Genomic DNA, 24,398 nt, shown 5'->3' on the forward strand with positions numbered 1-24,398 from the left:
AATGGAATCAGAAAAGAACGTGAGAGGGCCACCAAGACGATGTAAACAAAGCAGGGTAAAGGAGCGGGCACTCCCTGCCGGCTCACAGAAAACCTCAGGCTCACAGAAAACCTCAAGGCGTCCCGCCACCCCTTCCCACCCACGCCACCAAGCCCGGAGTAGCCTGGCTCGCCTCCAGGCCCCGAAGCTGCGGATCTACCGCATCTCTGCTCGGGTCGCCGCCTGCTCGCCCGGTCTCAGTCCCAACACACTCCATCATCTGGTTTCCAGAACTCAGATTGCGCAGTGGTCTCCTCATCATCGACCAGGGCTAACAATTACAGCGGAAGAGGCCTCCCTAAACCTCCCTCATCTCTAGCCTAACCCATTGCTCCTCTCTCCGTCCCAGGCCCCGGTCCCTTGGCCCCACTTCGCCTGACCCATTATAATCCTCTTAGGCTCCGGGCAAGCGTCGCCGCCAGCCACGGGGCCCAATCATATAAGGAAAATACTGCAGGCTCATCCGGGGCTGCATTGGAGACCCGGGGACACCCCTGCCCTACGACCCTCACTGCAGCACCCCAACACCAACCTCCCCGCCCCCACTCTGCGAACCGACCCGGCCACCCGCAGCTGGCCTAGCTGCCTCCGCCTCAGCCCAAGCTCTACGCAAAAGCCCGCCCCCGGGGCGACTCAACCAATCCCCATGCCGTCCTCCAAGCCCCGCCCACACAACGTCCGGTCCCGCCCACCTGGACCCCATCTCCCTCAAACCTGCGCAACTCGTGGCCGGATGTCTAACCCGAGGTTTAAGAAAATTCGTTGGCGGCAAGAAAGGGAAGATTAGTTACCTACGGGGGCGGGGGCGGGGGAGACGTATAGAGGCCAGGGTAGGATGGATAGGGTAGTCCAGGTGTCTGCAAACTGCGGCTCGCGAGCCGCGGTTTGCCGCTCTGTTGACTGAGTTTGCCGACCACTGGCCGGTAGTCAAACCATGCTCTTGATTTGGAAACAGGGACAGTCTTGAAAGACAATGATTTGAGGCCAAAAAACAAAACTCACTCGCCAGGCCCACAGGGTGATTGGTTCCCCTAGGGATGGCGCCCAGACCGCAGCGTCACGCCGGAGGGGAGAGGAGCTCAGCGGGCGGGGGCGAGCGTGCGGTCGGAAGTAGGTGAAAGGGCGGGGGCGTGGCGTCGCGGGCCCCGCCCCCCGCCCTTAAGGTCTGGGTGCTGGCGGCGGCCCCTTCGCGTCGCCGGAGGAGAACCCCTACGCCGCCTAGCCCTCGCCGTCGCCATGGCCCTTCTCCGAGGTGAGCCGCGCCCTGCTCTCCTCGCCCGCTGGCGGGCTTGCCCTCCTCAGGCCAGGTTTCGCGTCCGGTCTCGGCGGGAGTCGGGGGTCCTGGGTTTACAGCTTAGTCTCAACACCAATAAAGGGGACTTAAAAAAACAGCAGCGTCCCCCTCACAGGGTTGTTTGGGTTAAGGAGAAAGCGGTTGTAAGCCTCCTGGAGCGACTGAGACTCCCGTGCAATTTGCGTTTGAGAGTGGAGACCACGGTTCGCGGGCTTCTGACCTTGGAGGCCATGCCCCTCCCTCGTGCAGTGGTGACCCACCTAGTTCAAGTTCAGCTGTTGGAAACGAGCTGCGCCTACACCGAGGCACCCTGGGACGCCGGGGCGCCGCACAGGGGAGCAAGGCTGCCTCGGATGGGGGGGGGGGGGGGAGAGGGGGTGGAGGGCAGGGCCTGCGGGAAGTTCTCCCAGAGTCGCCAGGCAATTTCTGCCTGAGTGACCTGCTCCCCCAAAATGCTTGCTGGCGTTCTCTTGGAGGACCTGTCTTATTCCCTTCCCTTGAGTGTCTCCGAGAAAGTGCAGTCACTAAATACATACATTCTAGGGTTATCAGCTTCTTAAAAAAGTGATGCCTGTTCCCTTTCCTAACAAATGCTAACAATCAATGGAATTTTAGTTTTAAGGCTATGGAAATTTATCCTTATTGTACGAGTGCTTTAAAGAACATTCGGGTAGAACACTTTATATCAAGGCCCACGGGAAAACGCTGGGCAGGATCTAAGAACCCACGTTCTTGTGGTCAGAGCCCTATGGGCTCTGTGAAGCCTGGAGATGTGGGGTTTTATTCGGAATTTAGTGGACGGCAATAGAAAACCTTTCAAGTAGGGGAGTGACGGGACCTGATTTCCACTCTGCCCAGATTTTGTCAGGGTTATAAAACGGTAGCAACCAGAAGAATTTAAGAACATTTAAGAATCTATTGGAGCCCTGGCCAGCGTGGCTTGGTGGTTAGAGTCGGCCTGAGCACAGAAGGGTCGCTGGTTCAATTCCTGGTCTAGGGCACGTACTTGGGCACTGATAGGGGCAGGTGCGGGCTGCTCGGCATGTCTCTCTCAAATGGAAGTTTCTCCCTTCCTCCTTTCCACTCTCTAAAAAATGAGAAAAGTATCCTCAGGTGAGGATTAACAAAACTACAGCAATGATACTAGTAAAAGAATCTTAGCCAGAGGTCCAGGCTACAACAAATTATGGTTTGGACCCTAGTCGGAGGGCAAAGGAGTTGCGAGGAAGAGAGGGAGGGATGACTTGATAGACTTGGAGATGGATTAGGTAGAACTTGGTGATAGATGGCCGGTCAGTGAGAAGGACATGTCAACAGTGACTTTAGGTTTCCGGTTTGAAGTTCATGATGGTAGCACTTACAGAGTGAGGAAAGCTGGAGAATCGATTTGGAAGAGAAAACTTGGGGCTCAAGTGGAGACCTCGGATAGGCAGTTGGATAAGGGGTTTTGGAGCTCAGAAGAGCGGAAATGGCATGTGAACAGTTCAAGTGAAAAATAGGTATCCCGAGGCAACACGTAGTGTTATCCTGTTTCCTGCAATTGGGTTTAACTTGCCAGTGCTCTTTCCAGTTCTGAATTTACTACATTTAATTAATAAAACAGCACGTGTTTGTTTTTTTCCTGGACAAGGTGTTCAGAAAACCCAATTCACTTAAAAGCTGCATCGTAATGAGCATTTCAAAAAGAAAATCTTTATGATTGTGTTTAACATTGTATATGTGGTTCCTTACCCTTTTTGTGTAATACAGACCCCTCTGGTAATTTGATGAAAACTATGAACCCAATAGGGGAAAAGAATGACATCAACACCTGTATTAAAGAAGTATATAAAATGTATTAAGTTTGTGATGCAGAGTACTATGCTATTAGAGCTAGTGATCATAGGTTCACCCATTTCCCTGTTTTATAGATGAAGACATTGATTCCAGAAAAGTAAAATAGCTTGTCTACAATGACACAGATAATTAGTGGCTGTGACCACAACCCAGGCCTTAAGCTTCATGTACCAATTGTTATTGGCTAGTTAGAATACATTACAGATGTGCACTTCTCTCGGGGTGCTTGGAGGACTAGTGGATAAGAGAGAACATGTGACTGACTGTTGTAAGGGACAGGACACAGTTGAATGTGAGCATGATAGACACTGGTAAAGATTATCATTAATTTATCAGGTTTCTGTCAATAAGAATCCATCCCCCAGTTTTTTACTAACACCCATCCCCCTGTTTGGCAGGACAGTTGCACCCAACAAATAGGAGTGCTCTTCCTGCTCGGTAGCTTTGTTGGGTTGTCTGGGTAGCAAGGCAGTCAGGCGGTGCTGCCAAATTACTTTAATCCTGAAACTGAAATGGATGCAGTAAGTAGCAGTTTTTCTTCATTTGTCTTAGTTGCTGTCTGCAGTTGCTTAATGACAAGTCAGTGTTTATCTAACAATGTGATAAAATATTTTTTTTTAAAAAGCAGGCAGAATTCCTGTTTCTCTTGTCGTGTTTTTTCTCTCCAGTCACTTTGACCACCTTGTTTCTGACTCACTGCACTCTAGATTAATGTCTTTTCACTGTCTTTCAGTTTTTGGAAATATTTAGCTTCTGAATTTTCAGGGCCTTTAAAAATAAACAAGATTGTAGCTTGGTGTTAAAGACTGTTACATTTTAGACCTTGTAACAGCTACATAACATTGGCATCAGATCAAATAATTATTGACATGCTGTCCAATTTATGAAATTATAAGGAAAAATACTTTAAATTGTCTAGTCTTTATACCTACACATCCCAGATTATTTTAAAAATATATTTAATACCACTTTCCCATTCAAAACAATTGTATTTCAGTGTTAGCCTTACTCAAGATAACCTCTGCAGTCTGAAGCACAAGTAAACAGAAGTGGTATAATTCACTAAAGGGAAAGTTCTTGCTTTTGTTCTTATTTTCCACATACACTCTTTTGTTAGTGTCTCATACTTCACCATTAGTAGTACTTCCCCAGACAAAAATGCTCTCTTAGGTATGAAGTACAGGGAGAAACTCATGAAAGGAAACTTATGAAGACACATGAATTAGCCTTCATTATTTCTGATAAATCAATGGTCATATACCTCCCTCATCCCATCCCAGTATCTCCTATTATTAACATCTTGCATTAGTTTTGGGAAAACTTCCCAAGGTCAAAAGACCTCAGAAAGAGGCTGACAATGCCAAAATTACATGGAGTTTAAGGTAACTTACCGACAAGCCACGTCTTAGTAGTGAAATGGTAGATCTTGACACCCAGGGAAGGAATGGGGCACGAGCTTACACGGGTGGCCGGAAGCCAAAGCCGGGAGCTAACACAGGTGGTTTGTGAGCTAACACAGGAGATACATATCGAAGGCTCTGGGCTGACACAGGTGGCTTGCTGCCATGTGGCGTGGGCTTAGTAAGAGCTGTATTCTCCAAAGCAATAAACAGCTTAATGGGCCCACTTATCCCTGCAAGAATGTACCCTTCAGGTGATCCGGGTCTGCCTCAGTCACTTTAAGAACCAGAATCATTCACCTAACCGTTAGTGTGGTACCTTTGTTACAATTGATGAGCAAATACTGACACTAACTGAAGACCATAGTTTGCATTAAGGTCCACTTTTTGTATTATGCAGTTCTTGGGTTTTGACAAATGTCTATAATGACATGCATCTACCATTACAGTATCATAAAGAGTAGTTTTGCCCAGCCAGTGTGGCTCAGTGGTTGAGCATCAACCTATGAACCAGGAGGTCACGGCTCGATCCCAGTCAGGGCACATGCCCAGTTGCGGGCTTAATCCCCAGTGTGGGGTATGCAGGAGGCAGCTGATCAATTATTCTCTCTCATCATTGATATTTCTATTTCTCTCTTCCTCTCCCTTCCTCTCTGAAATCAATAAAAATATATTTAAAAAATAAATAAATAAAGAGTAGTTTCACTTGTGCTCCACCCATTCATCCCTCCTTCCCCCCTCCTACCCTCTGGTAACCACTGAACTTTTTACTGTCTCCACAACACACCAAACTGATATTTGCGGCCTTTTATAAATATCTGAATATTATATTTGTAAAGAACTGGACCTCTTCTAAGTTATAGTTATATGTTGTTCCTCTTTCAGACTGTAAATTTCTCAACTGGAATGAAAGGAGAAGCTGAGGTGTTTTTTGTTTTAGTGCAGGTTTAGTTTGTTCCATGGAAAGGGATCACTAGCATAAAACAGGGGACTATACTTAGATACCAATAGCAGTACAGTGTTTGAATGGTCTCAAGTATAGGTCACTAACTAGACACAAATCCATCATTAGAAGTTCCATGGTTGTTGTTTTTTATCCTCACCTAGGGACATGTTTTTATTGATTTTTTTTTTTTTTGAGAGAGGAAAGGAGAGAAAGAGAAACATCAATGTGAGAGAAATACATCAATTGTTTGCCTCCTGTACTCCCCCTAGCCAGGGATCGAACCTGAAACCTAGGTATGTGCCCTGACTGGGAATCAAACCCGCCACTTTTTGGTGCATAGAAGGACGCTCCAACCAAATGAGCCACCTGGCCAGGGCAGTCCATGGTTTCTTGACAAGATTGGAAACGAGTGCTCAGATAGTTGGGGAAGACTTCGTGTATGCAGAGGTTTTCAGTTATCTAATTGAAAATTTACAGTGATGTTTCGCAGTGAGGTTCTTTAAAGCATGCTAAAGGACACGGGCTAATCTATGATTGCTTACAACTCCCTTGTTGCAATAGGTGTGTTCATCGTGGCTGCTAAGCGAACGCCCTTTGGGGCTTACGGAGGCCTTCTGAAAGACTTCACAGCTACCGACCTGACGGAATTTGCTGCCAGGGGTGCCTTGGCTGCAGGCAAAGTGCCACCTGAGACCATTGACAGTGTCATTGTGGGCAATGTCATGCAGGTTAGTCGGCCAGAGGATGGTATTCATTCCTGTTGCTTCATCAGTTTCTAAAAATAATTCCTTGAACATGTCATAATGGCGAATCAGTCCATAGTTGAAGGTATTTACAATTGGAGTAATCCTCTGACTCCAGAAGCAACGACATGCATAACTCAAAGGAGCATATATTCTGGAAACTATATATCTACCTAATTTGGGATGCATTTCATTGCTTCTTGGTTTTTGGGTGTGCGTTTTTCCAGTTGTATTGAGATATAATTGACTTATAACATCGTATTAGTTTTAGGTGTAGAACAAAATGTTTTGACATATTGCTTCTAAATATATTAATTTCCTTGACTTATTTGAAGTTAATGGGTTCTCTCTCCTACCCACTTAAAGAGTATAGCAAACACAAGCAAAAAAGTTAAAAAAAAAAAAAATAGGGCAGCCCTAGCCCATGTGGTTTAGTTGGTTAGAGCATCATCCCGTGCACCAAAGGGTTGTGGGTTCGATTTCTGGTCAGGGCACATACCCAGGTTGAGGGTTTGATCCCCAGTCGGAGCGCGTATGGGAGGCAACGGATCAATGTTTCTCTCTCTCCTTTGCCCTTCCTCTCTCTCTAAAATCAATAAAACTATCCACAAGTAAGGATTAAAAAATAAATTAAAAATAGGACAGTGAGTACCACAAAGCCTTTTTACCTGGATGGCCAATTTTCTTTTGAATCCTCCAGATATTTTTCCATTGATTTTTTGAGAGAGAGGAAGAGAGAGGGAAAGACAGAGAGAAACATCAATGTGAGAGAGACACATTGATTGGTTGCCTCCTGCACGAGCCCTGACCAGGGCTCAGGTCAGAGAGGGAGACTGCAACCGAGGTATGTGCCCTTGACCAGAACTGAACCCAGTACCCTTCAGTCCACAGGCCGACGCTCTATCCACGCCAGTTCTTCACATTTTACCAATTTTGCTTTAGCTTTCTCCACAGTAATTGCTGTTGTTATTATTGTGTGTTTTTAAAGTTATTTCTTTTCCTTCTTACCCAAAGTGTAGTCCTTGGACCAGCACATTGCGTCACTAGGGAAATGTTTAGAAATGCAGAATTCCATGCAGTCCTAGACCTATGGGTTGAGAACCCACATTTTAACAAAATGCCCCGTATGCATTTTTAAGTTTGGGAAGCACCTCTTACTCTCCTAACCAGTTGTTCATCTCTCCCCTCCCTAAGTCACCAGGTCTCAGCCTCGGTATCACTAATGAACAAAATAAACTGTCAAACAAAATAGAAACAGACTCATCAATACAGAGAACAAACAGCTAGCTGTTAGAGGGGAGGAGGTAGGGGGGCTGGGTGAAAAAGGTGAAGGGGTTAAGTAAAAAACAAACAAAAACCTCATAGACAGACAACAGTATGTTGATTAACAGAGGGGAAAGGGGGTGGGAGGAAGTAGGGGAGAGTAGAAACATGAAAGAGACATGACTTGGGATGTTGAATACAATATACAGATGATATATCATAGAATTGTACACCTGAACCCTATATAATTTATTAACATTACCCCAATGAATTCAATAAAAAGGTACAGTGACCCCATGTTATTCCCAGAGTATACGTTCCAAAACCCTCAGTGGATACCTGAAACCACAGATAGTACCAAACCCTATATACATATACTATGGCTTTTTCTTACACATGCATATCTATGATAAAGTTTAATTTATAAAAACTTCAGCATACAGTTTTTTTCTTATTAAGTAAAAAACTTTCACTTTTTTACTTAAAGGAAGCACTTTTTTACTTAAAGGAAGCACTTTTTTACTTAAAGGAATCCATATCTGAATTGCCAGCATCATTATTCTTGTGCTTTGTTTTTATTTAAATCATAAACACGTGTATTATATGAAATATGCTGGAGCTGTATGTATTGTGTCCTACCTTAGAGCCATGTAGTTTATAACTTTTGACAGGTTGCCAACATTTCCATACACTTTGGAAAATACTTTGTCCTTAATTTCTAGATTTATGGAGGAAGTGCTTTTTCTTCTCCCTCTGTTCCAGAGTTCTTCGGATGCTGCGTACTTGGCAAGGCATGTTGGTTTGCGGGTGGGCGTCCCGAAAGAGACCCCAGCTCTCACTCTGAATAGGCTCTGTGGCTCTGGTTTCCAGTCCGTTGTGAGTGGATGTCAGGTATGGCCAATATTATATTTAATTCTCTGAAATATGTTAAAAGTTATTAGAGAAAATGCCCCATTTAATATAACACTGCAGGTTTTTATAACTAGAGGCCCAGTGCACGAATTTGTGCACGGGTGGGGTCCAGCTGACCCGCCCCGATTGGGGCCCATCAGGCCTGACCGGCCAGGGGGAGGGGCTGTGGGTGGTTGGGTGGCCAACCCCGGCCCCTGGTTGAACTCCCAATGGAGGGGACAATTTGCATATTAGCCTTTTATTATACAGGACTAGAGGCCCAGTGCACAAAATTCGTGCATTGGGGCGGGGGGGGGGGGGCCCTCAGCCAAGCCTGTGGGGAGCCCTCAGGGGATGTCCAACTACATTCCTAAAAAAATCACCCTGTACTTAATTTTCTTACTAACTCCTCCTTTTAAACTCTCCTCACTCTCACATTCTGTTTCTTCTTTTTATTTAACTATTTTCCTGGCCTCATCCCATTTTAGCATCCTTCTCTTTCCTGCTTTCTTTCCCTCCCTCCCTTTGAACCTCCCGTGGCCCCTCTTCCTCCCTCCCTCCTCCGTTCTCTCCCTTCATTCCCCGTGTCTGTCTCCTTCTTACTCCTCCCACTCTCCCCCCCCATTCACCTTTCCCTTGTAAGCCTGAACCCTGCCTCCCTCCCTCCTTCTCTATTATTACCCTTCTCCTCCCCCCCCACCCCCCCGTGCCATGTTCACTGGTTTCTCTTTTAAACCTTTCCCTTTCCTCTCTGGGACCTGCTTCCAGCCCTGCCTGAGCCCACTTTGATATTAAAGCTTCCATTTGGGGGCCATTAGCCCCCAGCCCCGGCCAGGCCTTCACCTCCCCTCCTTCCCCGGCCTCCCCACTGCCATCCTCCTCCCATTCCCTGCCTGGGATGCCCCAACTTATAGTCAACAAAGTACACTTAATGCACCACCAACCTAACCCTGGCCAGTGTCTTTGGGGTCCAGCCCTCAGGGATGAAAGTGGTACCCTCTTTAGGGTCCGACTTCACCCCAGCTAAGCTGTGCCTCCCCTCCCAGCGTGGGGCGCCCAGCCCAGCGAGGGTGGCCGAGGCCCACATGGCCTGGGCGCTGCTGCTGCGAAGCAGGAGTGCCTCCACCCGGAAGGCCTCAGACCGTCCACCCCTCCGTCCTGGGGCTCTCGGGCGCCGCCCCGCCAACGGCTTGCGCCGGGGCGGGGGGGGGGGGGGGAGGGGGGTGGGCCACCGCCCTCCTCCCGCATCTGGGTGGGGCTCCCGCACCTCACCAGGCACACTTGCTCTGCCCCCCCACCCCCATGGTTGCCACCCCCTCCCGCGTGCAGCCCCACATTTCCTTCCCTTTTCCATTCATTCCTGCGTCTTTTTCTTGTTCCCTTTCTGTATTTCTGTTTCTCCTCTCGGCCTGTCTGCATGCAGGCCTGCCCTCCTCTCCCTCTCCTTTCTTATCACCTCCTATCATACCCTATTCTACTTACCCCAGGCCTCACAGCTGCCTGAGCAGGGGCAGGGATGCAGCCTGCTGATTGGTTGCTACGTGACGGTGTCCTGACCAATTTGCATAGTATCCTATTATTAGATAGATGCTTATTAAGAGAGGTCAGTATAAGGGATGATTGGGTAAATAGATTTTTTCCCTTTAAGCACAGGGAAAAGGCATACAGTGAAATCCAATTTTACTTCTCTTCATTTTATTACAAAATAAAATAAAAAACATGTTTTTTTCATGAATAATTTTCTGTAACAATGTATCTTAGTGGTCCTGATTTCCTAGCTATCATTTCAAACGTCAGGCTCTTAGAGGCTTGTGATTTGCTTCTTTCCTGAGAAATGCAAATAGTGGGAAAAGTTGAAAGAATGAAATAGGCCCTTTGTATGAGTCTCCTAGGTTAACTTGGTTCTCGTAAATCTGTGGTCTCCTTCAGATTCATCCATAATAAGTAGGATAAATCTTGCTTTTGCCTTTTTAAAGGGTTTATTCTTTATTATCTGCTGGTAATCTGTACAGTTAAACCAGACAATATCTCTGCTCTTTTTTAAGATTTGTATTGAGTTAAGAATTACCGTTCCTCACCAGAAAGTAGGTAGGGTTTGTTACCTGTGCACAAATGATTGACGACTGTCGTTCTCCTCTTCCCACCATGTACTTTGGGAATGGATACTTTAGCATTTGCTTTAAAATTACTTTGAAGGTATTTCCTTTTGAAACACTGTAAGCTATGATAGTTACTTACTAGACTTAATATTAGTTTACTGCTTAACACATGCTTTTTAATAGGCACTTCTGCCATAATAAAAGGGTTTTGTTTGTTTGTTTCTGAATAGGAAATTTGTGTTAAAGCTGCGGAAGTGGTTTTGTGTGGAGGAACCGAGAGCATGAGCCAGGCTCCCTACTGTGCCAGAAACATACGTTTTGGAACCAAGTTGGGAGCAGATCTCAAGGTTAAAATGAAAAGTTATTTCTCAGACCGTTATGCTAATAATTTAATAACACCATCTGGTGAGAGAGAAAACTAATTTTGAAACCAGTTTTATTAATAGGGGATTGGCAAGACATAAATTATATGAATTTTGTAAACTATTTCAAAACTCTATTCGGTTGTTAGTTTTGACACATTTTAAAAAATATTATTTTTTCTTGATTTCAGAGTGGAAGGGAGAGGGAGAGCGAGATAGAAACATCAATGATGAGAGAGAATTATTGATGGGCTGCTTCCTGCACACCGCACACTGGGGTTTGAGCCCGCAACCCGGGCATACGCCCTCTCAGGGAATCGAATCGTGACCTCCTGGTTCACAGGTTGACACTCAACCACTGAGCCACGAGGCTGGGCTAGTTTTAACATTTTAATCCACATAAAATTAGACTTTATCTTAGCACACCTCTGGTAGTGGAATGAACATTGGGGGAAATGGAAGAAGGGAGGAAGCAGATCAAAAAGATAGGCAAAGGTTGCATTAATGTCTGCTGAATCATTAGTAAACCAAGTAATTAAATCTTTACCATGATTCATGGGAGTTTTCTTTCTGGAGCAATCTCCATTGAATAGATTTCTTCTTCATCACAGAAAACATTCTCTTTGAATGAGAGTACACAACATGAGAATGATAGGAGCGATAAAGAAGGATGGATAGTATGCTGTCCTTCCCGTATGAAAGGGCTAATGACATTTTACTTTTTTAGCATTTTTTCAGTTATAACAATTGATTTACACTGTTCATCAATTTCTCACCTGGCCTCTTTGAAAGTTGAAAGGAATAAGACTTAGAAAAGATGAGATAGTTTTAGACACCAAACGTATTTGAGAAAACCTTTGGAAAGGTAGATCAGAGCCTGGGCCGTGTGGCTCAGTGGTTCAGAGTCAACCTGTGAACCAGGAGGTCACGGTTTGATTCCTGGTCAGAACACACGCCCAGGCCGGGGGCTCCATCCCCAGTAGGGGGCGTGCATAGGGACTCAGTGTTAGGTTTCCTACGGAATGTAACCTGGGGGGTTTTGATTGTGGAATAACTTCCTGTGTTCTCACCCTGCACATGTAGCATTGCGGGCTCCCTTCAGAGCCCCACGTTTAGAGAGAGGAGAATGTGTCATTTTATTATCCCATTGAATGTTTTTTAAAATTCTCGGAATCGAATACGAATAATTTAGTAACAGTAATGCTATCAGAAAATCTAATTTTACTTTTATTTATTGGAACTCTTAATTGCTTAAATTTAAAGAAATTACAGCACATTACTTTGAAAGACATGCTTTAACAAATCACTTCATTATTAATGTATTTTAATAGCTGGAAGATACTTTGTGGGCAGGATTAACCGATCAGCATGTCAAACTCCCCATGGGAATCACTGCAGAGAATCTTGCTTCACAACATAATATAAGCAGAGAAGACTGTGACAAATACGCCCTGCAGTCCCAGCAGAGGTGGAAAGCCGGTCAGTGAAATAGGGTATTATAAATATTCATAGAAAGAAAACTATGGGGGGGGGGGGGCTCAGTGAGATGGATGAAAAGGGAGTCAAAAAATAAAAACTTTCAGTTATAAAAAAAATAAGTTCTGGGTATATAATATACTGCATGGTGACTGTAGTTAATAATACTGTGTTGCATATTTGATAGTTGTTAAGAGAGATCTTAAAAGTTCTCATCACAAAAAAAGAAATTTGTAACTTCCTCCTGGTGACAGATGTTAACTAGACTTATAGTGATGATCATTTTGCTATATATACAAATATCGAATTATATGTTATATACCTGAAACTAGTATAGTGTTTTATGTCAATTACACCTCAATTTTTAAAAACTAGGAAGGATTTTTATTGTTTCAGATAATGTTCATTTAATAATATTAGTTTAAAATTACATCTTTTGAAAGTTACATTTTTATCATTCCTTTGTTTTCAGATGATTTAGATACTTGATTAATGACTGTAAAATTAACTGGGTATGTCTCTTTGGAAATACATTCATACTACTTAAAAAGTGGTACTGTTAATTGGCCCCGCCCATACTGGTACTGTTGCCAGTAGAACACTCGGAGAGCTGTGATACACTATTAGAGATGATGGCTCACTGGGGCTGCTGGGACAGAGTATGTCCTCCACCATAAGTCATGTTACAGTCACAAGGAGGGGATGATGTGTTTGGAAAAGACCCACTGGGTATCCTTTTATGCTAATTGAGGATCATCGCACCTGCCTGGGAGACTTAGAACGAGTCCAAGGCCCTGGCTCTGGCGCCCCAGGTAGCACTGCACACTGCTGTTCCACCAGTTCAAACAGCGACAGACAGCTCTTTTCTCAGTGTGGGGCGTTGAAGAAATCTATTAGTCTTCTGAGAAAGATTTTTAAAATTAAACTCTTATAAGCAAATGGAAACTCTTATTTAGGGCATTAAATATTTACTTGGAATAGGAAGGATAAAGTCCATCTTGGCATTTTAGAGGGATAATGGGGTGGAGCTGAGGCCCTCCGAGTCATCCTCTGAGTTTCCTAGTTACACATGTAAAATGGAAGGCTATTGGTCTAGAGGTCAAGAGTTATTAGTTCTGTTTCTAGTTTTGCCACATACATGTTATCCGGCCTCAGTCAAGTCATTTATTCACTGAGCATCTGTAAAGTAGAGATAAATACGTATCTCTAATGATAGTGATAAAAAAATATTGCTTTCCCTATTTCCCTGATAGAGTTGTTAGGAAAACCAACTAAGGGAAACGCTTAGCCTGTTGTAAAGTGTTATCAGAAGTAAGATTCCTGCCGTACCCATTTTTGAGGCTTTGGATTGCTATAGTCCACTCTAGTCAGCGGAGGTGGTAAGCTGTGTTACTTAGAACTTCTTCAGGTTGCTTGTCATTAAATTTCAGGCATAGATTACTCGGTGACATAAGCAACTTGGTAACTTATTTTCTCATTGTGCTAAGAACACTTAACATGAAATCTGCCCTTTAAAACTTTTAAGTGTATAATACATTATTGTACAACGTGGTAACTCTTTAATTCTTATCTCACCCAGAGAATATTTTTAAAGGGCATTCAATCCATGTGGTGTCATTACATGTGTAGCAAACATACTGCTAAGATTTAGCAGCACCTTATAAAGAAAAAAACTGTAGTAAAAAAAGAAAATCAAAATTATAATTTTAAAAGGTGCAGAATGCATCTGCATAGAAACATGATAGTATATTAAATCCTCCAACAGGCAAGGTAAGTTATATAAGTAAGAAAGGCTCATGAAAGTAGGCTATGAGGAAAGGGGAGATCAGAAATTAAATTGAAGGATATGTTTGACTTAGTTTCTTTTCTTTTCCCCCATTCTTATATTCCTTCAACTCTTTCAGCTAATGATGCTGGCTACTTTAATACTGAGATGGAGCCAATCGAGGTGAAGACCAGGAAAGGAAAGCAGACAATGCAGGTCGACGAGCATGCCCGGCCCCAAACAACCCTGGAGCAGTTAAATAAACTCCCGCCCGTGTTCAAGAAGGAGGGAACCGTTACTGCAGGGAACGCATCGGTAGGTCGCATCACAGATGTTCTTGAATTCTTCCCAATTTTTGATGCAAAATAATCATGCAGTATCTTTTAGATACTTTTCATGCTAGTCTTTAGTTATGTAGCTTAAACTAATCAAGTTCATATTCTATTAATTTGGGTTTTTGTAGTTCAAAATATTTTCCGTAAGTGCCCTTTTATAGTTTCCATTTCATAGTCTTTTTCAGAATGTTAGAAGGAAATCTACCTGGTTTATTATTTTAGTTTTCATATTTTTTTTTCTTTCTCATACACAGTTCATCAGATTTCTCCTTATATCTACCTGCATCTGGCTATAGGCTTTTCCTTGGCATTCTTTTTTTTTTTTTTTTCCAAATTTTATTAAGGTATTATATGTGTACATATCTTACCATTGCCCCCCCAACCCCACTCCCATACATGCCCTCACCCCCCAATGTTTTGCATCCGTTGGTTACTCTTATATGCATGCATACAAGTCCTACAGTTGATCGCTTATTTCCCCCACCTCTCCCTAACCTTACCGCTGTAATTAGACAGTCTGTTTGATGCTTTACTGCCTCTGTAACTATCTTTTTGTTCATCAGTTTATAATGTTTTTCATTATCCCCAAATGAGTGAGATCATGTGGTATTTTTCTTTCATTGACTGGCTTATTTCACTTAGCATAATGTTCTCTAATTCCATCCAGGTGCCTACAAATGGTAGTAATTCCTTCTTTTTTATGGCAGCATAGTATTCCATTGTGTAGATGTACCATAGTTTTCTGATCCAGTCATCTGCTGACGGGCACCTAGGCTGTTTCCAAATCTTAGCTATTGTAAATTGTGCTGCTATGAACATAGGGGTGCATATATCCTTTCTGATTGGTGTTTCTGGTTTCTTAGGATATATTCCTAGGAGTGGGATTACTGGGTCAAATAGGAGTTCCATTTTCAGTTTTTTGAGGAAACTCCATACTGTTCTCCACAGTGGCTCCTTGGCATTCTTTCCATTTGTATTCTGTGCCTAAAACAATCTCTTTAATCCACCACTGGTACAAATGATGGCACTGCTTCCTATGTAATGCCATAATCCTCATAGTACTGCTTCGCGTTGATTAACTGGATTCTGTACCCTCTGGTTAATCTTCTGTTTTTGTTTCCAAGGGGGTGTCTGATGGTGCTGGAGCTGTTGTCATAGCTAGTGAGGATGCTGTTAAAAAACATAACTTCACACCACTGGCACGAGTTGTGGGCTACTTTGTGTCTGGCTGTGACCCCTCCATCATGGGTATTGGTAAGTTTGTAGGTATATACACTGGTTCTGCTCTATTTCTGGAGCGAAGTCTTCTTTGTCATTCTCATTTCAGAAACAGTAGCCAAGTCAAGGTCACTTGTGGAAAAGAGATTGATAATCAGTCTTTTAAACAACCAGTCTTTATGAAAAACGGTGTTAGTCTCAGTAGGAAAACCAAGACCATGTAAACCCCTTGTGGGCAGTAATCATGTCTTCTTGTCCATTTGAATTATTTAAAATTAACAGACAGAAAATTACAGAGAAGAATTACAAGGTACTGACAAGATTTTTTTAAAAGTGAGATGGGGGAAATCCTGGGGCAATATAGAGAAGGCTGTGGAGCACATGAACACCCTGTCAGGTGTACTGCGTGTGGTCATTAATGTCTGTGTGAATGAGAAAACCATGTGTTGTCTCAGGAAGTCAGAGTAATACCTGTCTCCGCTGAGGCTTGCTAGGAAAATGAAGAATTATAAACAGTGTATCTCAATTGGCAAAGCACTGGCAGGAGGAGATTTATAGCTCCCTACAAGCATGTATGGTCTTAGCTGAAAAAATACGAATTAGAAATAGAACAAAAAGCTTTTTGCTGAATGCACTCCTAGGAATCGCAGATGATGCTGAATTTTATTTTTTATTTATTTTATGAAATTATTATTTTTTTAAAGAAAGGCAGGCTGCCGCCCTGGCCGGTTGTTCTTGGTGGTTAACTCTTCAGCCCTTGCTTCGAAGGGTTGTGGATCAAGGACAAGTATATGGGTTGCAGGTTGCATCCCTAGCCCTCCACGTGCAAGGGGTCACCAGTCGATGTGTCTCCTTCACATCGCTGTTTCTCTCTCTCCTTCCCTCCCTCCTTCCACTCTCTCTCAAACGCAATGGAAAAATATACTCAGGTGAGGATTAACCAAAAGAAAGGAGGAAAGGCAGGTGGCCACCCGCAGCGCCTCCCGGATGTGTCTGGTCTGGGAAACGGACCTTGAGGGCTTGTTTGGAGGTTCTAGCAGGGGAGCACCACTACGCGTCTGCCCTTGACTAAAGGATGGTCCCCTCTACAGGGAAGGTCGTCCTCCTCGGCCAAGTGCACAGCCTCGGGAGGGACGCACATGGAGCAGTGAGGGGGAAGGGGGTCCGCCTAGCCAGCCAGGTCAACCCTGGCGATCAGTGGGTGACAGATGTTGCAGCCAGGTCGCCCTCACATCTGTTGCTGAATTTTAATAGTTCCCATCATCATTCTCTGGGGAAATGGAGCCAATTAGGTACCTCACAAAAATAAAACTGGTGCCCAAAGGCTCTGATCTATTCCCTCTATACCCTCATACCCCACGGAGAAGCCTGCCCTAGGGTTTAGATTCAGATTCTTGATAGGCCCAAAGGTTTTTTTCATGAATTAGGCCATTTTTTACTAAGTGGGTTTTTGAAGTAGGTCCCCAGATAGAAAGGGGATGCCTTGCTGCTGAGCTGCCTTCTCAAAGATCCTTCAGTGTGTAAGCCTCCAGGTCCTACTCAGACAACACCACTTATGCTGATTCGGGACTAAGTTAATACCCAACACATTTGCTGCCGTGTCCTGCACAGAATTCCTAAGAAAGAAGGCTAGCATGTCCAGACCTCGTCGTCTTTCACTGTGTTGCAAATTATGTCACCAAAAACTGCAGACTATGTAAACATCTGTTAAAAAGTGAACCTTTTTCTCCTATAGCCTGAAAGTGTATTAGCTTTCATCTACCTGCTATCAGCAAAACATAACTTTGTCAAAGAGATGAAAGGTAGCTTGAAAAATTATATATCTGTGTATCATTATGGCATTTATCACTTCAGTATCTAGAGCAGTGGTTCCCAACAGCAAATGGTCATTAAAATTCACCCGTTGCCCCTAGATGGTTTTGATCAGTCAGATTTATCTGATAAGGGTAAATAGCTATTTTATAGTTCTTTTTCAGTCGAGCCTCATCTAACAGGTTCTGACACATTAACATAGTGAGTAAGCAAAGAAAATGTCGTTGGCCTTCCTTCTACTCCAGGGCCTGGGGATTTCCCTCTTAGTGCAGGAATGCATTGCGGAAGGAATATTCTTTTCCCTCAGGCTTGACCAAAGCTGTGCATGCCAGCTGTCCCACAGTGTCAGATGTCCCCAGACAGTCCTTCTCTCGGCAGTATAGAATCACACGGGTACCCACGTGAAGAACACTGGATGAATAAGCAGGGAGAATAGATAATCCAGTATCTGGTGGGGATAGATTCGTCAGTCTAATGTCTAAGAATAATTGTTCCTTCATTATGCAATTATTCAACACATAGCAATCCTGTACCCTGCAGAGTGGCTGCAGACCCAGACAGAAGGGGGAAAGCCACTGTGTGAGTGTACCACAGCTTTTTATCCACTATTTGACTGCTTCCAGATCTTTTGTTTTGTTACTCCTCATCTGAGGATATTTTTCCCATTGCTTTTCAGAGAGAATGGAAGGTAGGAAGAGAGAGAAACATCGATGTGAGAGAGACACATAGACTAGTTGCCGCCCTCATGCACCCAGACCAAGGGCAAACCGGCAACCCAGGTACATGCTCTTGACCGGGAATTGAACCCTTGACCCTTTGGTGCGCAGGCCGAGGCTCTAACCACTGAGCAGTGCTGGCCAGGGCTGCTTCCAGATCTTGGTTATTGTAAATAACACTACAATGAATGCAGGTCTCACTTTTTGTTTCTTTATTGTTACATCATTTAATAATGTGCTTTCAAGGTAGCAAGATTTGTGGCTACTACCAACTGTCACATTATTTACCTGTTCAGTAAAGATGGAAAAATTTGATGCATAAATAAATATAAGATGAAATTGATTTTGTGCTAATATAGGTCCTGTCTCTGCTATCACTGGGGCACTGAAGAGAGCAGGGCTGAGTCTTAAGGACATGGATATGGTAGAGGTAAGTATTCTACTTTTTTCAACATGACTAACCCACCAGCTTCTAGAGCATAAATGGCTTCAGTTTGGTATTTTATAGCTCTTTCTGTTTTAGTACTGTTCGCCTTTCCAAGTGATGTACATCTAAATAAGAGTTACTTTCATTACATGGCTTATGTTGGTACTTTTCCTTACCTGATTAAAATGTTGCATTTATATTTGAATAATTAAATTCCTGGAAAAACATTAGGACCTTATGACTTCATTACATTTTAGACTGTTATGTGCTTGCTGAATCGAAGTGATTTTTATGTAAAGTGAAGGAGAAATAAGTAACTTTAACCCCATTTTATGGATTAAAGTGAAAAATACAAATAGAGAATTGACCTAATAGTAAAACAATATCTGGTGCCAAATTTAGAAGTTTCTTGTCCTCCCCCCAAGTTAAGATATCCTCCCCTCCCCAAAATTTATCTTGGCTTTTAGTTGTGGCTTACTTTGGGGTATACCTATCACAGGTTTTTGTTGTTTTTTTAAAAATATATATATATTTTATTGATTTTTTAAGAGAGAAAGGGAGAGGGATAGAGAGTTAGGAATATCGATGAGAGAGAAACATTGATCAGCTGCCTCCTGCACACTGCTTACTGGGGATGTGCCCGCAACCCAGGTACATGCCCTTGACCGGAATCGAACCTGGGACCCTTGAGTCCACAGGCCGACGACGCTCTATCCACTGAGCCAAACCAGTTAGGGCACCTATCACAGTTTTTAGAAAAACTTTAAAAATTCTGTAAACTTACTGATTTATTGATTTTTTTAATGTTAATTTGTTAATTTAGAACAAAGGCATCTTAAGTATTTAGCACAAATGAAAGAAGAAAATACTTAAATATGAATTATGTACATTCTACATTTGGGGAATATTTGAAAATTTTAAATAAGTATGTCTCTCTGCTTGACATTGGTAAATAATTAATAGAACAAAGAAAGTCTCTCTATTTAAATTGGTAGCGAATGGGCCTTTTCCCTCTGTGTGATTTCCTCTGTGGTAATCTCTCACCCAAAAGGCAATAATCAACAGCTCAGAGTCTCCTGGGGGCTGCTTACTTACCATATTTGTATCAGCAGATAGGTACCACTAAATTTCTGACTTTAGATTTCATACCTAAAACTCTATTGAAATATATCAGCTCTGCAAAGCTATTCATTGTCATTTATATCTATATATAAAAGCCTAAGCAACCTTTACAGCTGATCAACTGACGACCAGTTGACTAGTCGCTATGACGTGCACTAACTACCAGGGGGCAGATGCTCAATGCAGGAGCTGCCCCCTGGTGGTCAGTGCGCTCCCATAGCCAACCTCCCGCGGCCTGCCAAACTCCCAGCCCCTGATCAGCCTGATCAGGACTGGGTGAGACAGGCCCCAATCGGCCCAATGGGACCTCACCTGTGCATGAATTCATGCACTGGGCCTCTAGTAGATGTATAAGTACTCAAGGACATAGCTCTTAACACCCTGCTATGATTGTCTTTGGAACATTTGATGATTATGTGGTGGTTTTTTTCTTAGGCTCAAAAGCCTAGTTTCACAACATATTTTAGGACTCTTAGTACCTCCTTGAGCAGGACTGTATAAAATGGAAAAGTAATGTTGAATCTAAGAACAAATAGAGCACCATCTTGAGAGAGAATAAAATATAGTAGGAAAGAACACAAGATTCAATTTTGATCCCAATTCTGGACACATGACCTTTTTTCTTTCTTTATTGATTAAGGTATTACATATGTGCCCTTATCCCCCCTGTTTCCCCCCCCCCTACCCCCCACTCATGCCCTCACCCCCCTGGTGTCTGTGTCCATTGGTTATGCTTATATGCATGCATACAAGTTTTTTGGTTGATCTCTCCCCCTAACCCCCACACATTACCTTTCTTAAAATCACTTTTCTTATCTGTAAAATTCCCTAGCTAAGATCATATAAAAATATAGTGCTTAAAAACTTGAAGTAAGGTCATTCTCATAGCCAGCCTCATAAAGTATGATACCATATGACACTTTTCTGTTCTACCACATTTTGACATAGTAACCATTCCTCTTATGTATCTGGCTCTGAAGGTTTATTCTTAATTATCTATCAGTCTCTTCTTGGAAGTAATAATACTGGGGAGTAATAATAATAATAATGGCAAGCATTTTATAGTACTTGCCATGTGTCAGGTAATACACTAGACACTTAATATCTATGATTTAACTTAACCTTGACAATAACCTTAGGATGATACTACAGTCACATTGTACTACTGAGGAAATTTGAGTGTCCAGAGAGTTCAGAGGACATTCATACAGCCAAGATTTAAACAGTGTGTCTGGCTCCAGAACCCATGGGCTCTGCAGTATCCCATTCCTCTGGCTTCACTTGTAATATTACTGAGGATGTCCTTTTGCCAAGGGATGCATTTGACTGACCAAACGTACCATTTTCAAAGCTGATATTTTTACAAAGAACAACTAAAAATAAAGTAAAACAACCTTGCAAGATAATTTAAATAGAAAAAAAAAAACACCAACAACAAGCAAAATTACCTATCAAGAGTACTAAACAATTCTCAGTTAAAAAGCAGTTTGTGGCCATAGCCGGTTTGGCTCAGTGGATAGAGCAGGGTCCCGGGTTCGATTCTCAAGGGCATGTATCTCAGCTGCAGGCTCGATCTCCAGCCCTGGATGGGGCCCGTGCTGGAGGCAACCAATCAAGGTCTCTCTCTCACATTGATGTTTCTCTCTGTGTCTCCCCTTCCCTTCCATTATTTTGAAGGTGAATGAAGCTTTTGCTTCCCAGTACTTGGCTGTTGAGAGGAGTTTAGGTCTTGACCCAAGTAAAACCAATATGAATGGAGGAGCCATTGCTTTGGGTCACCCATTGGGAGCATCTGGATCAAGAATTACCGCACACCTGGTTCACGAATTAAGGTACTCGCTAGAAATCGGTGCATTTCAGATTTGCCTCTTTTGTAGACGTGCATGGATTTAGGTTTCCCCAGAACACCCCAACATTTTCATTCTTCCTCAGATCCCCCTTCACTGCTTCCCACCATGAACAAGTTACGTGAGACCCCTTTTCAGCTGACCTTAGAGATGAGTCCATTGACTTGTTAGCGGCCCTGCTCTTGGCACTGTGAGGGGTAGTCAGGCCGCATCCGCAGCTCCCTATTTCCAGGAGTAGTTGTGGCAAGCCCTGCATCCAGATTGTAGCAGGTGAAGGCACCAGGTTGACCATCAGTGCTTTCCACACTGTATTCGCCTCCAGTCACCTCCACCTGCCCTTCATAGATCTGTCCATGCGAAACCTATTGAGCCTGCGGGCCAGCAGCAGGTCAGCACAGTACGCTGCCGCTTAATTTGTCAGGCCAGCCTGCACACTGTACTTTGGGAGTTCGTGAGCGTACGCTGCCCAGGCTGTCATATGTCCTATGCAGACATGCAGTCTGACAAAGGATACCTCTGTATGGCTTCTTCTAAGATTTTTATGGTTTCCCATGTCATCCTGTTTTGGGTGTGTGGTACTTATTTTTGTCCTGGATTACCAGCGTTCCCAGCCATAGAAACCAGTTTTACTCTCTCATAGACTTCTAAATTTCACTTGGAATCTCTAGAAGTAGGCCTTATTCTTGACAATTTTAACAAACCCCATGCTGTGGATGAAGAGACCCACATCCCCAGCTTGCCACCACTACTTTAAAAAAAAAAATCAGTTTTCCTAATTCTTTCTCCTGTTGTGACTATAAACTAATACTAAGGAGTGAGGAAAATACTGAGACTATGATCTGAATGCAAATGAATAATACATATGTGACCATCAGTAATTCTATTTAATTAACCCTCTAATTAACTTTGTTAGTTCTTTATTTGAGTAGATTTCAGCCACTGCTTTCTTCCTTAGGCGCCGAGGTGGGAAGTACGGCGTGGGGTCGGCTTGCATTGGAGGTGGCCAGGGCATCGCAGTCATCATTGAGAGCATGGCCTGAGAGCACGGCACCCGCCATGCCCACTCGTACTTCCCTGGCCAGGCCCAGCCACCCAGGTGGCTTGGGAGCAGCTGCAGAACTGGCCACGCCCTCCACAGAAAGTGATGGACTCTCACGAAGGGATGGAGAGGAGAGATTCGTTTCCCGTGGTTAGAGCCTATGCCAGACTAAGCTCTCTCGGATTTACACCGATATCATGTATTATGAACTAAAATCCAGCCGTACAAGGCCTTCAAAGGAGTTGTATCCTTGCCAAATAATCACCATTTATGCCTTAGGTACTATGATCTCAAGGAAATTGAATAAATATTGCCTAAACTCAGCTAATCCTTTCCTGTCATTTCTTGTATTTTTAAAAATGTTAATTGTGGTAAAATACAGGTAACGTAAAGTTTACATCTTCACCATTTTTAGTTGTACAGTCAGTGGCATTAGGTGCACTCACATTGTTCCATCTCCAGAACTTTTTTCACCTTGTAATAGAAACTATGTGGCTATTAAACAGTAACTCCCTGCCCTGGCCGGCATGGCTCAGTGGTTAGAGCGTCGGCCTGGGTACTGGAGGGTCATGGGTTCAATTCTCAGTCAAGGACACATACCTGAGTTGCAGGTTCGGTTCCCAGTCCCAGTCGGGGCGCATGTGGACGGCATCCAGTGGATGTGTCTTTCTCACATCGATGTTTCTCTCCTTTCTCTCTCCCTCTTACCCCCTCCATTCTACTCTTCAAAAATCAATGGGATTCCTTTTTCGTCGCATCATCGCATCCTCGCCAGCACTTGTCGTTTGTTGATTTGTTGATGATAGTCCTTCTGACAGGTGTGAGACAGTACCTCATTGTCGTGTTGATTTGCATCTCTCTGATGATTAGTGACTCTGAGCATGTTTTCATATGTCTCTTGGCTTTCTGAATGTCCTCTTTTGAAAAGTGTCTATTTAGGTCCTTTGCCCATTTTTTGATTGGGTTGTTTATCTTCCTTTTGTTAAGTTGTATGAGTTCCTTGTAAATGTTGGAGATTAAACCCTTATCAGAGATAACATTGGCAAATATGTTCTCCCATGCAGTGTGCTTTTATTGTTTTGTTGATGGTTTCTTTTGCTGTACAGAAGCTTTTTACTTTGATGTAGTCCCATTTGTTTATTTTCTCTTTAGTGTCCATTGCCCTAGGAGCTGTATTGGTAAAGATACTGCTCTGACAAATGTCTGCTATTTTGTTGCCTATGGCTTCTTTTAAGATTTTATGGTTTCCCATCTTACGTTTAAGTCCTTTATCCATTTTGAGTTTATTTTTGTGTATGGTGTAAGTTGGTGCAGACTGGTGCAGCCACTGTGGAAAACAGTATGGCGTTTCCTCAAAAAAATTAAAAATGGAACTGCCATTTGACCCAGTAATACCACTTCTAGGAATATATCCCAAGAAAACAGAAACACCCATCAGAAAGGATATATGCACCCCTATGTTCATAGCAGCGAAATTTACAATAGCTAAGATTTGGAAACATCCTAAATGCCCATCAGCAGATGAGTGGATTAGAAAACTGTGGTACATCTACACAATGGAATACTATGCTGCTATAAAAAGAAGGAATTCTTACCATTTGCAACAGCATGGATGGATCTGGAGAGCATAATGCTAAGTGAAATAAGCCAGTCAGTGCAAGATAAATACCACATGATCTCACTCATTTATGGAAAATAAAGAACATTACAAACTGTTGAACAAAAATAGAGAGGCAAAGAAGGATCGAACAGACTGTCAAACTACAGC

At 43.2% G+C, this 24,398-nt stretch overlaps 1 protein-coding gene across 1 annotated transcript; it reads left to right on the forward strand.

Annotated features, from left to right (window-relative positions):
- The first annotated feature begins 743 nt into the window (after positions 1-743).
- ACAA2 (acetyl-CoA acyltransferase 2) lies at positions 744-23,827 on the forward strand. Its single transcript, XM_080684269.1, has 10 exons — positions 744-1,291; positions 6,077-6,243; positions 8,284-8,412; positions 10,742-10,858; positions 12,205-12,352; positions 14,254-14,429; positions 15,574-15,703; positions 18,555-18,625; positions 21,422-21,576; positions 22,547-23,827. The coding sequence occupies exons 1-10, from the start codon at positions 1,276-1,278 to the stop codon at positions 22,629-22,631; spliced, it is 1,194 nt and encodes a 397-aa protein (XP_080540395.1). The 5' UTR covers positions 744-1,275; the 3' UTR covers positions 22,632-23,827.
- The last annotated feature ends 571 nt before the right edge of the window (positions 23,828-24,398 follow it).

This window comes from Plecotus auritus (genome assembly GCF_963455305.1).
Source record: "Plecotus auritus genome assembly, chromosome: 8".
Lineage (NCBI taxonomy): Eukaryota > Metazoa > Chordata > Mammalia > Chiroptera > Vespertilionidae > Plecotus > Plecotus auritus.